The sequence below is a fragment of the Nestor notabilis genome, unplaced genomic scaffold, assembly GCF_000696875.1.
Source record: "Nestor notabilis isolate BGI_N333 unplaced genomic scaffold, ASM69687v1 scaffold34677, whole genome shotgun sequence".
Taxonomy (NCBI): Eukaryota; Metazoa; Chordata; class Aves; order Psittaciformes; family Psittacidae; genus Nestor; species Nestor notabilis.
Genome location: NW_009935764.1, coordinates 1 through 14,128, shown reverse-complemented (window position 1 = coordinate 14,128; position 14,128 = coordinate 1). Strand labels below are relative to the sequence as shown.

General features: G+C 41.5%; 1 protein-coding gene across 1 annotated transcript in view; it reads right to left on the bottom strand.

The window, feature by feature from the left end:
* Window positions 1-13,262, bottom strand: part of SMARCAL1 (SWI/SNF related, matrix associated, actin dependent regulator of chromatin, subfamily a-like 1) — a gene marked incomplete at its 3' end in the record, with an annotated part of 35,268 nt that extends 22,006 nt beyond the window's left edge. The window contains exons 1-6 of the mRNA XM_010017986.1: window positions 12,416-13,262; window positions 11,615-11,665; window positions 8,591-8,851; window positions 7,363-7,413; window positions 3,403-3,583; window positions 2,328-2,478 (exon numbers count right to left, since the gene is read on the bottom strand). Coding sequence (XP_010016288.1) covers window positions 2,328-2,478; window positions 3,403-3,583; window positions 7,363-7,413; window positions 8,591-8,851; window positions 11,615-11,665; window positions 12,416-13,262 — 1,542 coding nt within the window. The remainder of the gene's footprint in view (window positions 1-2,327; window positions 2,479-3,402; window positions 3,584-7,362; window positions 7,414-8,590; window positions 8,852-11,614; window positions 11,666-12,415) is intronic.
* Window positions 13,263-14,128: the final 866 nt, after the last annotated feature.

Sequence of the window (14,128 nt, the reverse complement as noted above, 5' to 3'; positions counted from 1 at the left end):
CAAACTCAGGCTGTGAAACACAAACTTCTAAGTGGTAAACATCTCACTACAGCAATGTTTACTCCACACCCAGGATGAAGTACAACTCATCCAGATCAACAAAAAATCATCCACTACCTCTCCTTCTTAAAAAGTCTATAAAAAATACCCCAAACAAAAAAAAAAATAATGAAAAGTTCAAGTTGACAACACACCAGCTGCTCTATGACAGCAGCTGAAATACATCTGTCATTCAAATCAACCTCTTGAAGTGCTCCACACACCAGAGCAAGATATCCTCCCCCAAACCCATCTGTTAGCTACTAAGCACCCACCATTTCCCTTGTTATTGTGTCCCAAATGACACCAACCTCTCTGCATCATTTGAGTTCTGCTGATGTTGCTCTGCAGAGAACTGGCTAGGGCTTCAGCAATCAGGATCTGCTTCCTAAAGAAATGTATCCAAGTGGTGATGAGAAACGGCATCTCTGCCTCTAGGCCCTTCACTTATGCAAGTCCCCCAAGTGTCAATTCTCCTCCTCTGTTCAGTAACCACATGCAGCAGCCAGAGGAGTTAAATGTGAGCTTTTCACATTTCTCAGTATGTGAGAAAGTAACAATTGACTATCCACCACTTACAGTAAGCACCATAACGAGAAATGGGCCAACAAGTGGACAAAGTTAGATCCCAACCAAAAACTGTGGCTAACACTAAGCCAAAACTTAAAGACAAATGTGGCAGCAACAGGGAAGCATATGAAAGCTCCTAGCTGTACTGCCCTCTTCTTTTATGAAAGGACATGACTAATTCACACCATAAAAGTGATCCTGTATTTATCACGTGATGCTGACCTCTGTTCATAAGAAGTGCTTTGAAACTGCCCTGACCATTAATTATTCAAGTTCCATTGCCAAACTCCAAATGTGCACGGCTGCAGTACTTCTCACCCAGAGGACCTCACATTGTCCTGTCAGCTTTCTATGATACTTTGAATATAAAGGCACTCAGTGGCCTGAGCCCAGAAAGCCAAAATAAAATGCCAACAACTCGGAGATTAAGACAATTTCTGGCAATTCAGCTCCAGAGACACCACAAAACCTTCTACTATTACAGTAAAACACAGGTGGTACAAGAATGGACTGAGTAGACAATAATAAACTCTACCTCTTTCCACTTTCTGTGACACATTTTAATTAGACTTGCACCTTTTACATTCACACAAAGCACCACAACTCATTCTAAAGCAAATGTCCTAACAAAACATCTCCCGCAGCCTCCTAAGAGTAAGGGAAGGAAGCACTTGAAGGAAAAAAAAACCCCACCACCTCATACTGCTTAAATCTCTTGAAGGACACAGCAGTTTAGTTGCAGGTGCTCAGTACTTCAGGAAACCAGGGCCCAGACTGTTACCAGCAAGTATCCCACAGAAGCCATGGATTTACATGTTGACCCAGAGATCTACAAGCCTTTGAAATACCAAACACAATGAGCATCACTCCCTTGTTCAGAAAACAGTTTTCTTTTCTTGTTGCCCAACATTTTGTTGCACTACTGGACATAAAAACAAATACCAAGATGCTCTAACAACCTGTTACAGCACGAAACCAGCAAATCCCAATCAATACACTTCTCATCAATGCAACATTCCAGGGAAAGCTAAACTCCCACCCCCTCTTGCTCAGGCATGAAATTACTGACCTAAAACCTCTGGCTCACCTTTGTCTCCTATAGTGAACATCTCACTATGGCAACCCAAAAGCCTCAGTGTACAAGTTATGATAGTGATTTATTTCAAGATACACCTCCCAGCCATGCAAGCTGTCTTGGGCTTCTGATCAACATTAATAAAGGACTCAGAGGAGTCAGCAGCACACAGTGGACAAGCCAAAACATATTATGACAGACACTTAATGATGACGAGAATGGAGCCTCTTCAACAAAGTGGAGAATCCCAGCACCTGGGCTTCTGTTCCAGCCAAGGGACTGGCAAATACTGCTATGAAGGACTTGAATACAACAGATAATTGCTTCAATGCAATTACTGTCTTTAGGACTGACGAATAGAACACCCCCTTAGAGTCAGCTGACTTGCAAGAGCAAAGTTAATAGAGGGTCAGGGAGATACTTTCTCTAGATGTCCCTCTTTCCAGCAGATCATCTGGACCACAAAATGAAAATCAGCCAATAAAAAGAAAACAGGCATATACCATACAGTCAGTGCCATGCAATTCCCCTCTCCCCACCCCAATACACGTTTTTAAAATTTTAACTTATACAGAGTGCAACACAGCACCACCATCACACATGCCCTCTAGCAGCCACCTGCACATGCTCAAGCTCACAGTACCTCTGCCCATGTAAACCTCACAGAAGAAGGAGTCACCACCAGCAAAGGCCATTCCTTCTGGTAATACGCAGCAATGCAGATTGCCTGGACAGTCTTGCCCAAGCCCATGTCATCCGCAATAAGTAAACGTCCATTTCTTAAGATTGCAAAACTGGGGAAAAGAGAGAGGGGAATTATGTAAGAGTCAAGAAATGGATTACTATCCATCACAGCAGCCAAGATGAGCACAACTCATCACCAAGCTTATAATGCGGATCACTTGGAAGTGATCTGGGTTCTTCATTAAACCTGGAGCTTTTCCCTTAGTCTTAACACAAGCAAGCAACTCTCACAAACCTCTCAAACTTGAAAGCTCCTCAGCAGTGGTTCAACCCAGTCGTTAGAGACTTTGATTTCATGAGTAGTCATCTCAAGACCTTACAGCTATTTAAAGCACATTCTTTCCATGATATTACTCATATTCTGTCCCATAGTTTATCCTGGCTGAGCTACGAAAATATTAATAATTCCCCTTTAACACCAGTAAGTACAGGCTTTCATGGATTGCATCTTGAAGTCAACAACTAATGACCATATATGATGGGGACAGGGACATTTAAAAGTTTATCTCTACATACAGTTAGCCATTTTAAATCTTTCAGGGCCTGGGTCCTATTTTCTGGCACTTCCCCATGTGCAGTTAATATTTAAAAAACAACAACAAGAGATGCACTTCAGGGAAAAAAAAATAATGACCTTACAACATAACAAAAAAATAAAATAAAATCATATGACAATTAGGCACATACTGAATCACAAGAGGGAGATCAGAGATGTATCATTTGAACAATTTTATGAGACTAACAAAATGACTCACGACGAAGAATTCTAGCTAGAAACAGAATAGATGTGTCACTCAAAATAAGTCCACAAAAACACCCCAACAAAACAAACCATACCATACCAAATAACCAAGAGCCCTGAGCACCAGAGGTATTGCTGAGCCCTCCATAGAAGAGAATGCAGTCAAGGTACCAATACAGAGTACACAATTCTAGGCAAGGACTAGCTCTTAACAGCATGAAAAAGGACATACTTCACACCTTCCCGCTGAAAGGGCATGAGGCTCTTCACAATTTTGGAGTCCACTACTGAAAGGTCAGCATCAGGAACATCTGTCCGTGATGTAGATCTCTGTATTTGAGCAGCAAAGGCTTGTATCACTGCATCTGGCAGCGGCTCCACTTCTACTGACACAAGGCTCTGTAACACTTCCACTGCAAAGAACAGAGCAGTTTATTATCAGAAAGGGGCAACATACACACAACTTTCATTATGGATGTTAGGGCACAACCCTCAGCCTCATTAACAGTATCATTTCCTATCCTGAAACAGCTCAAGAAAGTACTGCATCATGCACAGGTGCTGGCCTGGCCTCTTCCCTAAAGTCTATTCCAGAGCCACATGATGAATCACATCTCCTCCCCTCATATTTAGACTTGGTTATAAAAAAACCTGAGTCTGATGCCATCATTCAGAGATGATTGCTACTAATACAGCTGGAGCTGGATTATTCACACTGAGGGCAGCTTAGGGCACACTTTACTCAGACATAAAAGTATTGATTTGAACAAAAGAGCTCCTGAAGCCTAGAAGGCAGGGGCATCTTTATCCTGATCTTGGGATTCTGCATTAAACACCTATGAGGTCTCCACTATCTCTGAGTGATCACGAGTGACCCGAGACACAGTTACCTAAAGAATATCATACAACTTCACCTTTGAAAACTCTCTTCTCAAATTCACACAGGTTTGGCTCTGTCTCCACTTTATCACTCCTTGTTTACCACATTTGGATAAGAAAACAGGAAGCACTTCAAGTCTCAGAGAAACTGCTCTTGTACCACCATCAGCAGCACTCTGACAGCCATCCTTCAGGGACAGGGTACCAACAGAAACTCCCTGCTGAGCTAGTATCCACTGCTGTTCTCTTGGACTGGAGGACCTTGTGAGCCAGAACCAGCCCACAGGCTGCCACTTGAGTCTCTCGCCACCACTGTTGTTTCAGCCTTGAAGCCCCTCAACTTTATCTACAGCATAAACCCTTCCCAGTCAAACTAAAGAGATCCCCCGCCTCCATTATGCAAAGACCTCGGGGCCTTCATCTTTTCAACCCATGCATCACAACAAGCAAAGCGTCAGAGCAATTTTCCTCCTAGACAACCTTATTTCAGTCCCCTCTGGCCACCTATATCCCATCCCAGAAAGATAAAAGCATTTCTTTTTAATCCAACAACAAATTCCTATGAAAACAAATACCAGTTTAAAGCATGCAGTGAGCTGGGACCAGGAAAACATGTTTAGCAATCAATCTTTGACCACTGACTGAGAAATAAGAGACACCTCTACACTGGGAACCCAAACACATGTGCGCAGATCCTTCACTGCAGGAAGTAACTCTTTTTTTTAGTGGTTGATTTGTGTATGAAGAAAGACACAAAACAACTGTTTGCAAAAATAACTGAAATAGGAATTCACTATACCAGCAGTAAATGCACTCCCATAATCCAGTTAAGTATTTTTATTTCAGCTATCTCCAAGAGGAAAGCAGCAGGATGGACCCCTGCCATTTGAAGGGGGAAAGCAATTCCAAGAAATATCCATATGAAAAGATTTCCATTTGTGGTTGGGCAACAACCAAACTTTTTAAACTCTCCAGTTTAATTTATACTTCCTCAATAGCAGGAACTCTCTCCACCCGAAGTACAGCACAAGCTTGTTATTACACTCACAGACTGAGCTACGCGTTAGCATAATTGCTACAATTTGCTCACTGATAATTCTGTTGCTATTGTTCTGTACATGAGCTGGGAGAGTGATTAAGATATATCTGCCACCAGCATGATTCATCCAACAGACATTTTTTACTGAAGTGACCTTTACATAAAGACGACTGAACAACTAGGCAGAGACATTAACCTCTGCAAACAGTTACCAGCCAACAGATCTCTCTGCTGGAAATGGCAACCAGCCTTTATAAAAAATTCTTTTATTTTGATGTAGGTAAACAAACAGGCGCAAACCAAATGCTGTTCCTCAAAAAGGCACATGCCAGAAGCCTCAAATGCCCTCACAAACTGCACCCTGCAAGAAGATTTATGATTTTTCTTTTCTTTCCTCAAATCCGTAGGATTCCGAATACTTCCATGATGCATACAACTGCCAGCCAGCATGGCTGAGAGAGTGACAGACCGAGAGATGATGGTTTTGTTCAGACTGCCTAGCACATACTACAGGATCAGGCCCTGGGCACATACAAAAGGCCTTTTAGCAAACTGTGAGAGATCATCAGCTCTCACCGAAATCAGGGCCTGTCAGCATTCCAGTCCTGGAGTTTTGTAATAGCATCCACCAAAACACACATGTTTTCAAGATCTGGCATTCCTACAAGGCTCCACCACGTGGCTGTCAGCCCTACAACCATTACTAATGTTGATACATTACATGCATTATAGAAGCATGCAGATACTCAATTATTAAGTGCGCTTCAGTATCCTGTGGATGAAGGAGCCCACACTAGAGAAAAATTACTCTGAGCAACAGCATTTCAGCACTGTAACACTGTCATACTTTCTAGGGACATGTGTGGAGCACCTTATTATCTTCCTGAAGCTTACCCCAATCAAATTCCACAGCCACGTACCCTCACATGAGTACCAAGGCAAACACAGCAGGCCAACTGGCTAGATAAATAATAATTATACTACTTAGGACTTGCATAATGCTATTCATCTCAAAGCACTCTGTAAACATAACTAAACATAAAAAACTAAGAAGCAGATATGCTAAGAGCATGCCGCTGAGCCTGGATTATTCTGCAAAGGGGCATCCACTAAAAAATGCCCCAACCAAACAAAACACAACAAACCACAGCTCTTAATTTTAGATCAGTGAGTCACAGTTTCAGAAGCATTACACAGATACATAAAGGCAGGACTCTAAGGGTCAACTTCTACCAAGAAATTAACATTGTAGCAACACTATGTGCTTAGATTCCACTTGCAGGGAAAAATACAATGCTCTTTTAAAAGTTTTTTTTGCTAAGCATCCATCAACCAGCTTCAAATCAATTTGTTAGACTATGAAAATCTGCTTCAAGATCAATGCCTCTGCTTCAAGCAGATCTGCACACTTCCACAAGAGAAACAAGCAGCATTTCTTATTTGCCTCAGAATCAACTCAGCTATGGAAGCTACCTGAATTCTAGCCTGTCTTGTACATCAATTAAACACTTAACAGTTGTGCGCTGCCTGCAAAGCCATTACTACCAGCTGTAACACAGAAGGCTGAACAAAATCAGCCAGACAGCAACTAGACCTGAAACTGTGGATGAACTGGTTGTTACAGAAATCAGTTGACTTGAAAATCTAGTGCTCTGACCTGAAAAACAAAATGTGCTGTGAAATGAAATAGCACGATACCATGCACACTGCTTAAAGAATTGGAAGTAAAACAGACTGATATGTGTTTGTTTTCTAAGCAAGGGGTGCCTGTGCCAGTTTATGAATTGATATACACAAAAGGGAGTAAGGCGGGCTGGCACTGAGACTAAGGACAGCACAGCTAAAAAGAATAAGACAGAATTTCTGTAAGGACAGGAAGGCTTGGCAGCCACCATGCTGACCTCTTCAAATCTAGCAAATGGGAACAGAGGAATCCATTATCCTGCAACTCCTCAGTTCACGTAGAGCTACTGTGTAACTAATAAAATTAGCTTTGTGATTGTAAATACATCCATGTGCTCTAAAAAACAGCACAGGAAATCAGTACGAGCCATCTTCCCAATGGGTCCCTAAAGGACTGCCATGAATAACACACATTTAAAAAATTTTGAGTCTGGACAAACAGTACAAATGTCTGATAAAACAGGAAGGCATCTGCTTTGCAGTTTGTTAGCGAATTATCTCCCCACAGTGAAGAGACAGTCTAAGAAATGAAGTTAGAATTCATTTGCATCCCCAGAAAATAGCCCTAGGCAGGAAAATGCAGTGACTCACTTAGTTTGGGATAGTCCTCCAGCAGGAAATTCCACTTTTTGGTGTTGATATCTGCAATAGTTAAAACACTGTCGTAAGTCTCTTTTTTAAAAGACTGAATTCTCTGTCCCTAAGAATATGGCTATCCATTTATATCCTCTGCATTTCAGAACTGCTTTAAAAGGATCTTTTACTTATCCAGCCATCAATTTTCCTCTGTTTGACTTTTACATTAAGCAAACAGTTTGAAGTACAATTAGAAGTATGAGCACACATCTAGAAGTGGTGGTATCATCAGTGAGCCAAGGTCAGCTCCCCTAATGAACCATTGCAACAAACCCACCTGCCCAAGGATTTTGGCAACCACTTTCTCTTCACTGCAAGAAAGGATGAAGAATGTGTGTGAAGGTTCTTATTTGTCAACCAACAAACTCTGGCTTCCAGCAGTAACACCATCGCTTTCAATTCTAGCTCCGTATCTTATAAAGGATGTGCTCAGGATGGTACAGAGGAAATTCACCAATTCATCAATACCCAAAACATAACGTGAAGACCAGACTTGTCTGGCAGGTTTATCCCTGGGTAGCACCTGCCTACAACTTCCAGAGAAGGCAGAGTGAATTCAGTCAGCTAAAGACACAATGAGCCAGCTGGGGCCCTGCCCAAACAAAAAGAGCTCCAGGATTTGTTCCCCATGCTGTCACTGACCTACTGTGACACTGCACACGTCATCTCATTACTCTCTGCCTCAATTCCCACATTGTAAGTGGAAAAAACCTGGTATTTACCATTAAAATCGGAATGCCAACACAGAACCACTCTACAGTTCCACTTGCCCCAAAAACATCAGTAAAGTTGCTGGTAAACTCGATCTGCTCAGGCAGTTGCAGCCATTATACACCACAGAAAAGAAATATAGGAAAGTCTAACTGCATTTTATGATAAAAACAAAAACTTATGCATGGTCTTCATAGTCATGGCAAATTATCAGCACGTCCCCCCTCAACAGGCAATGTAATTGTGCTGAGTCCTGAAACATCACCTTGGCCCAGAAAAGGACATGTTCTGCCATGAAGCGCAGAACACACTACACCAGAACTACAGGAGCCCAAAATCTTCACCAAAGCTCACCCTTTCATGTTCTTTTAGAGGGATGTACTCTCATAAGCTCTACTCTGAAGCGCTCACAGCACTCCAAAAGCAGCCCAAACAATGTAATTATAATAAAGCAGAAACAACAGAGACTCACCATAATTTCTGGAATCCATCTGCTTGAACACTCCAATTACTTCTGCAGAATACCCAATATCAACCTCAAACCGCAAGTGAGAGATCAGCATGCACTTGCCTTTGACACAGGCTGAGGGTTTCTTCCAGTTCTTGCACATCTTCAAGAGGGATTTCACATCAACCCTATTGCCAGCCAAACAAGAGCCTGATGCCAAGGCAAGTGCATTTTCTCCTTCCAGTGGTGCCAGAATTACTGACGAAAGTTGATTTGCTGCTTCCACTACGGAGAAAAACATGAGATACAGAGAAAAGAATTAGTAACAAAGAACGCTAATGAACTAAAGATGCACAGGATGGTTTGGGAAGATAAAGGACAGCAGGATGACAAACAAACCATATACCTTGAAGTTTAAAAGGCATGATGATTCCCTGCTTTCACTCACAGGGATAAGGAATAGAGAGAGTGATGGCCTGGGGGAGCAGGTTGGTGGGATTTTCCACAGAGAATATAGCAGGGGCAGAAGGATTATGTGACAGAAAGTGAACAAGGGCTTGTCCAGCATTGTCACTACATTAGGCTCCCTATTAGCAATTCCAAAATGCGGCTTATCAGGCTAGGGGACGCAATCTGCAGATTTACATGAGCAGTAATTGCACACAGCCATACAGCATTCTCACTTACGAAGTTGCAGGGGTAGGGGTATGGTGGTCAATAGTATGTGCTTTAAGAGATAGAAAGTTGCTTCTGCAAACAGCAAAGAAGAAAGATCTAAAAATATTTGCCTCCTGCCCTATGTCAATGTCTGATATGCAACCTCATCTAGGAGGACTACTGCATGTTCACAATACTTTAGGAAGGATATGAGGAAGGAATCTAGTCGAAACCCCTAAACCTCCTTTGTTATAATTTAAGTCCATAACCCTTTATTCTACTGTGTCTTAGAGTCGGACTTTTACTTCCTCCCAACCATTTGCCCTCCAATCTCACTGCAGATTAGCAACCACCTCTGTCATGATGCTGGGGCACGAGGAGAAAAGGGACACAGCATTTTACAGCTGTCAGCCTGAAACTACAGCTATCCACACCAGTAAACATTCCACTTCTCCCAGTGTTCCTCTGCCAATCTACACATATGTTGTCGTTATTACTATAGTCAAACTGTGATAGTTAAGAATGATTTGTTCTTGTATTTTTACAGCATCAAAATAGTGAAATTCATCCCTGAGTACCCAACTCATAGGTACTACAGCAACACGAAGATTCATGAACATCTCTAGTCCATTAGACTCAAAAGCAAGGGACCCCTAAGCACATGTATTCATAGACAGAAGCAATCCTCCCTATCACATAGCTGTTTAGCATAAATCCAGTCCTTTGAGCATTAAGCTGCACATCATGATCCACTCTGCTTCTTGTAAAACAGTCCATCTTACTGATATGCAACAAAAACATACAAAAAAATCTAAGTTCAGCAGTTAAGATTTGAAAAGGGGGAAAAAAGAAAGAAAGATATTCAGACACTTTCTTCCTAATCAGGAATAAATAAATAAACCATTTGGATTTAATTCAACTTTAGTTTAAAATAATACCTGACTTCCAGAATAAACTCAAACATTTGAGATTTATATCCCAAAGAAAAAAATTAAGAGCATCAAGTGAAACTAGTTTTTAAAGTAGAGGACCAGGAAGCCACCAATTTATACTTTCTACTCCCACTGCACCAAGCAAAAGATTTTAGATGTGATGTAGCATTACATAGTTAAATCTCACCTCTACAACAAATACTGAAATACTTAAAAAAAAAACAAAAACAAACAAAAAACCATCAAAAAAACCAAACTTTCTTTTTTACTCTTTTATTTCAACATCTTTTTCTAAGTTTGACTGCATATTTAATTATTTATAGTACAAAGAAATAAATATAGTAGAGGACAACACTATTCAGAAGAACAAAATTAACTGTAGGAAGCTTTAAAATAACTGTTTTTACACTTACAAATCTCCAAACCAAGGCCCTCTTAAGTCAGTTCCCTTTTCTCAAGGTATTTTTCCCCTGGTATCATTGCCCAGTTATGATCACATACTGCCTTCACTTGTCAACATGAACTTTCTAGACAGAACTCATATTTGATAGCTTTAAGGAAAAACCCTGATTTCTAAAAACCATCCTCTTCACTTGCAAGCTCCTTGGTGCAGAGAGTCTGCTCTCATGTGTACGTGATACACTTCAAGCAAACCAGCAGCACTTAAATTATAAATGTGTGGCAACCCACATGGGAAGCTAAAATACCAGCACTCAACTGTGGGTTTTTCAAAGTGCTCAACCCAGGCCTAATTCTGTTCCCACTGAAATCAATAGTGATTTATCATTCACTTCAATACAATATGCTTTTGAAAAGCTTACCTGAAGTGTTTGCCTCTACCATCTCTCAATCTTTCCAGAACAAAATGACAGGAAAGAAAAGATAAAATCATCCTCGGTATGCCAAAAAAAGGCAAATCCATTTTCAGTCTTGCTCAAAGCCCTAAGGAATTGCCCTTTTTCCTTTTCTGACACCCAAATTAAGAGGAAAATATGTCTGGTTTGGGTTTGGGTTGGGTTTTTTGGGTGGTTTTTTTGTTTTTTTGATTTTTTTTTTTTTTTTTGAAAAATGCTGTTTAGAAAGAAAACACATGAATAGACCTAGAAATTAAGCATAAATTAAGCATCAGCAAGTAGAACACAGTTCTCAATACAGATTCATAGGAGGTACTTGCACAGTAGATATTTTTCCTATGATCAGGCTTGTCGGAAGCTGAAAAATTCAGCAACATCAGAAAAAGTTAAATGTATGCTTGGTATTTAGATTACGTGAAAAATTAGGTTATTTCTAACTAACTACAAAGTGTCAGAAAAATGGTATGAACTAGATGCCTAAGAGATAGGGATTATGTTTGAGTAGCACTGGTTTTATTACTCCAGACAATAACAAAGCTAAATAATAATTATGGAAGACAGTGGAAGGGGGTCAAGATTTGGATCATTTTTTATAATTTACTTACTGAAATTGCTGTAATCTTCCAGGCTGAAATTCCATTTTTTCATATCAGGATCTAAAATAGGGCAGAATACAAATCATTTGGAATAGCAAAAACGTGGTGGTGTGAAACAGTCATGCAAGGTAAGAAAGAATTCAAGCTACTCATGCAAACTTTTTAATACCATCTGAAAAACAGTATTCTCAAGTTTACAGCTACAGGACACCAAAAAAGCCATAGGGCATATCAATACTAAGCCAAGAAGAATCAGCAGCCATACACAGGGAGCAGCAACACATGGGAGAAACAGAAGTGGAATGTAACAAATAAAGGAGCAAGCCAAAAGGTGGAGACTCCATTGCTCTCAGTAACCCAGTTAATAGAATCACCTCATCAACTGTGAACTACAGCTGAAGTGACCCATTTTTCCGTACCAATTTATGCTAACTTCTCTTCTTTCGCTCCCAAGGACTCCAACCAGTTGCTGTCACTACACTTCTTACAGCACTGTTCATAAAGCAGGGCTTCTAATTTCTTGGCTAAATCCAAGCCCAAGCTATTTATGCCCGGAATTCCTTGCCAGTTTCAGCTGTCTTTACTTTTTCAATCCCCATTTAATACCACATATTTTACCCCACCAATAGCCGCACTGCTAAGAGCATGCGGCAGCTACAGTTCCAGCAGATGTTGAAACTTCAATCCCATATAAACAGAGATCGTAGAATCATAGAACAGTTAGGGTTGGAAAGGACCTTAAGATCATCCAGTTCTAACCCCACCTCCATGGGCAGGGACGTCAGATAACAGGAAACAACCAATTCTTACCATAGCTTTTGCTTGGTATCTTCTTAAACACTGCAATAAGTTCAGCATTATAGCCTATTTCAACCTGAAATCGGTCTTCCCCATATTTCACACATTTTCCTCTTGTAACACTATTTGCTTTCTTGCAAGAGGCAGCTTCAAAGGCAGAGCCTGCACTGAAAGAGCTGGTCAGTTTCTGCATCCTACCACCTCCCCCTTCTCTTTCCTTTGGTCTGCTTGTGCTTATCAGCATTTCTGAATCACTTGGGTTGGCGCTGCTTGGTGGTGAAACATATTTTATGGCAGATTTGTTCTGACTCTGTAAATCTTTACTACCGTCAGGGTGCCCGTTATCAATTAATCTGGGATGAGATGGTTCTGTAGGGGTTTTGAAAGCTGGGTAGCATTTGGGCTGCTGGAATGTACCAAGATTAATTAAAGCTTGTTGTCCATGTTCCTGACCACCAGCATCCAAGTAATGTTTATGGGAATAACTCAGAGAATTTGGGATCATTGTAGGCTTAATGCCACTTGCTTGTTCTGAGTTCTCTGAACAATTCTTTTGTTGCTCTCCATGTGAACCAGCCATCTGTTGGTTTGCAGGGTAATGATTATAATCTTTCTGAAGATAGCTCTTCTGCTCCATGGGACTGTTTGGATTCTGTTTGTGCTGGCTAATGAAGCTGACATGATAGTTCTCGTCCTTCAAGCTTCCCCGATGGCCTGGATTCTGTTCTTTCACCTGAGGTCCAGTGATCCCCGTGTGCCCACCTCTCTGGGCTGCTATCCTCTCTGCTCTCCTAGCCAAAGCCAACTGGCGGTTCTCTTCAATTCTTCTCTTTTGTTCCTCTGTAAGGCCTGATGACATCTTCAACAATTCAAACAATAAATCTGAATCAAAACTGCATCGGGAATTAATCACAGAGACACATGCTTCTGTAAAAGACAGTAAAAAGAGACAGGAAGTTTCAACTGTGTTCCCCCAAAAATGCTTATTGTATTGATAACTCAGTATTATTAGCGACCATTACTGTAACTGATCCTACACAAAACCCCAGTAGTACAGCAAAGCTGTCAGACCAATGCTGAGCCATTATCAGCAAGCAGATGCTGACAACCACTGCTGGGGCTTTACAGATCAGTTCCACATAGATAAAACGTATAGCAAAAAGAGAAAATCCCTATTCTGCTACAGTTCTGAGCACGCTTCTCTGCAAATCCCAGCAGAACTGGTAAAATAGCCAAGCACTGGGACGCCCTGCACTGCAGAGCCAGCCCTGCAAAGGCAGATGAAGGCAAAGCAGTACATATCTGCACAGCCTTGAGTGGAAATGTTTCATATTCATGGTACATAACAGAAAAATATAAGGAAAAATCCTATCTTTCCGGATCACCTTCTGGTTTGTGGACATCTCACAATGTGTAGCAGATATATACTGAATCCCAAAGGGCGGAGTCAGCTCCTTGCCTTGACAAAGGACGACTCACAAGTCAAAGTCATTCTGACAAAAGCGAGGACCTGGCTCCCACCACATCTCCCAGGAGCTGGCCTCACTCCATCTACTCCCTGCTTCATGCCCCAAAGGGGCTGCCCACCTCGCAGCCTTGAGACCTGTTTTCCCCATCACTCTGTCCGAAGTGAGGCTCACCCCTTGCCCCGCTCCTCTCCCAGGCACCCGGCTCCCCTATCCCAAACTGCATTGAGGTCCCGGCCCCCGCCGCGCTGGCTGGGAT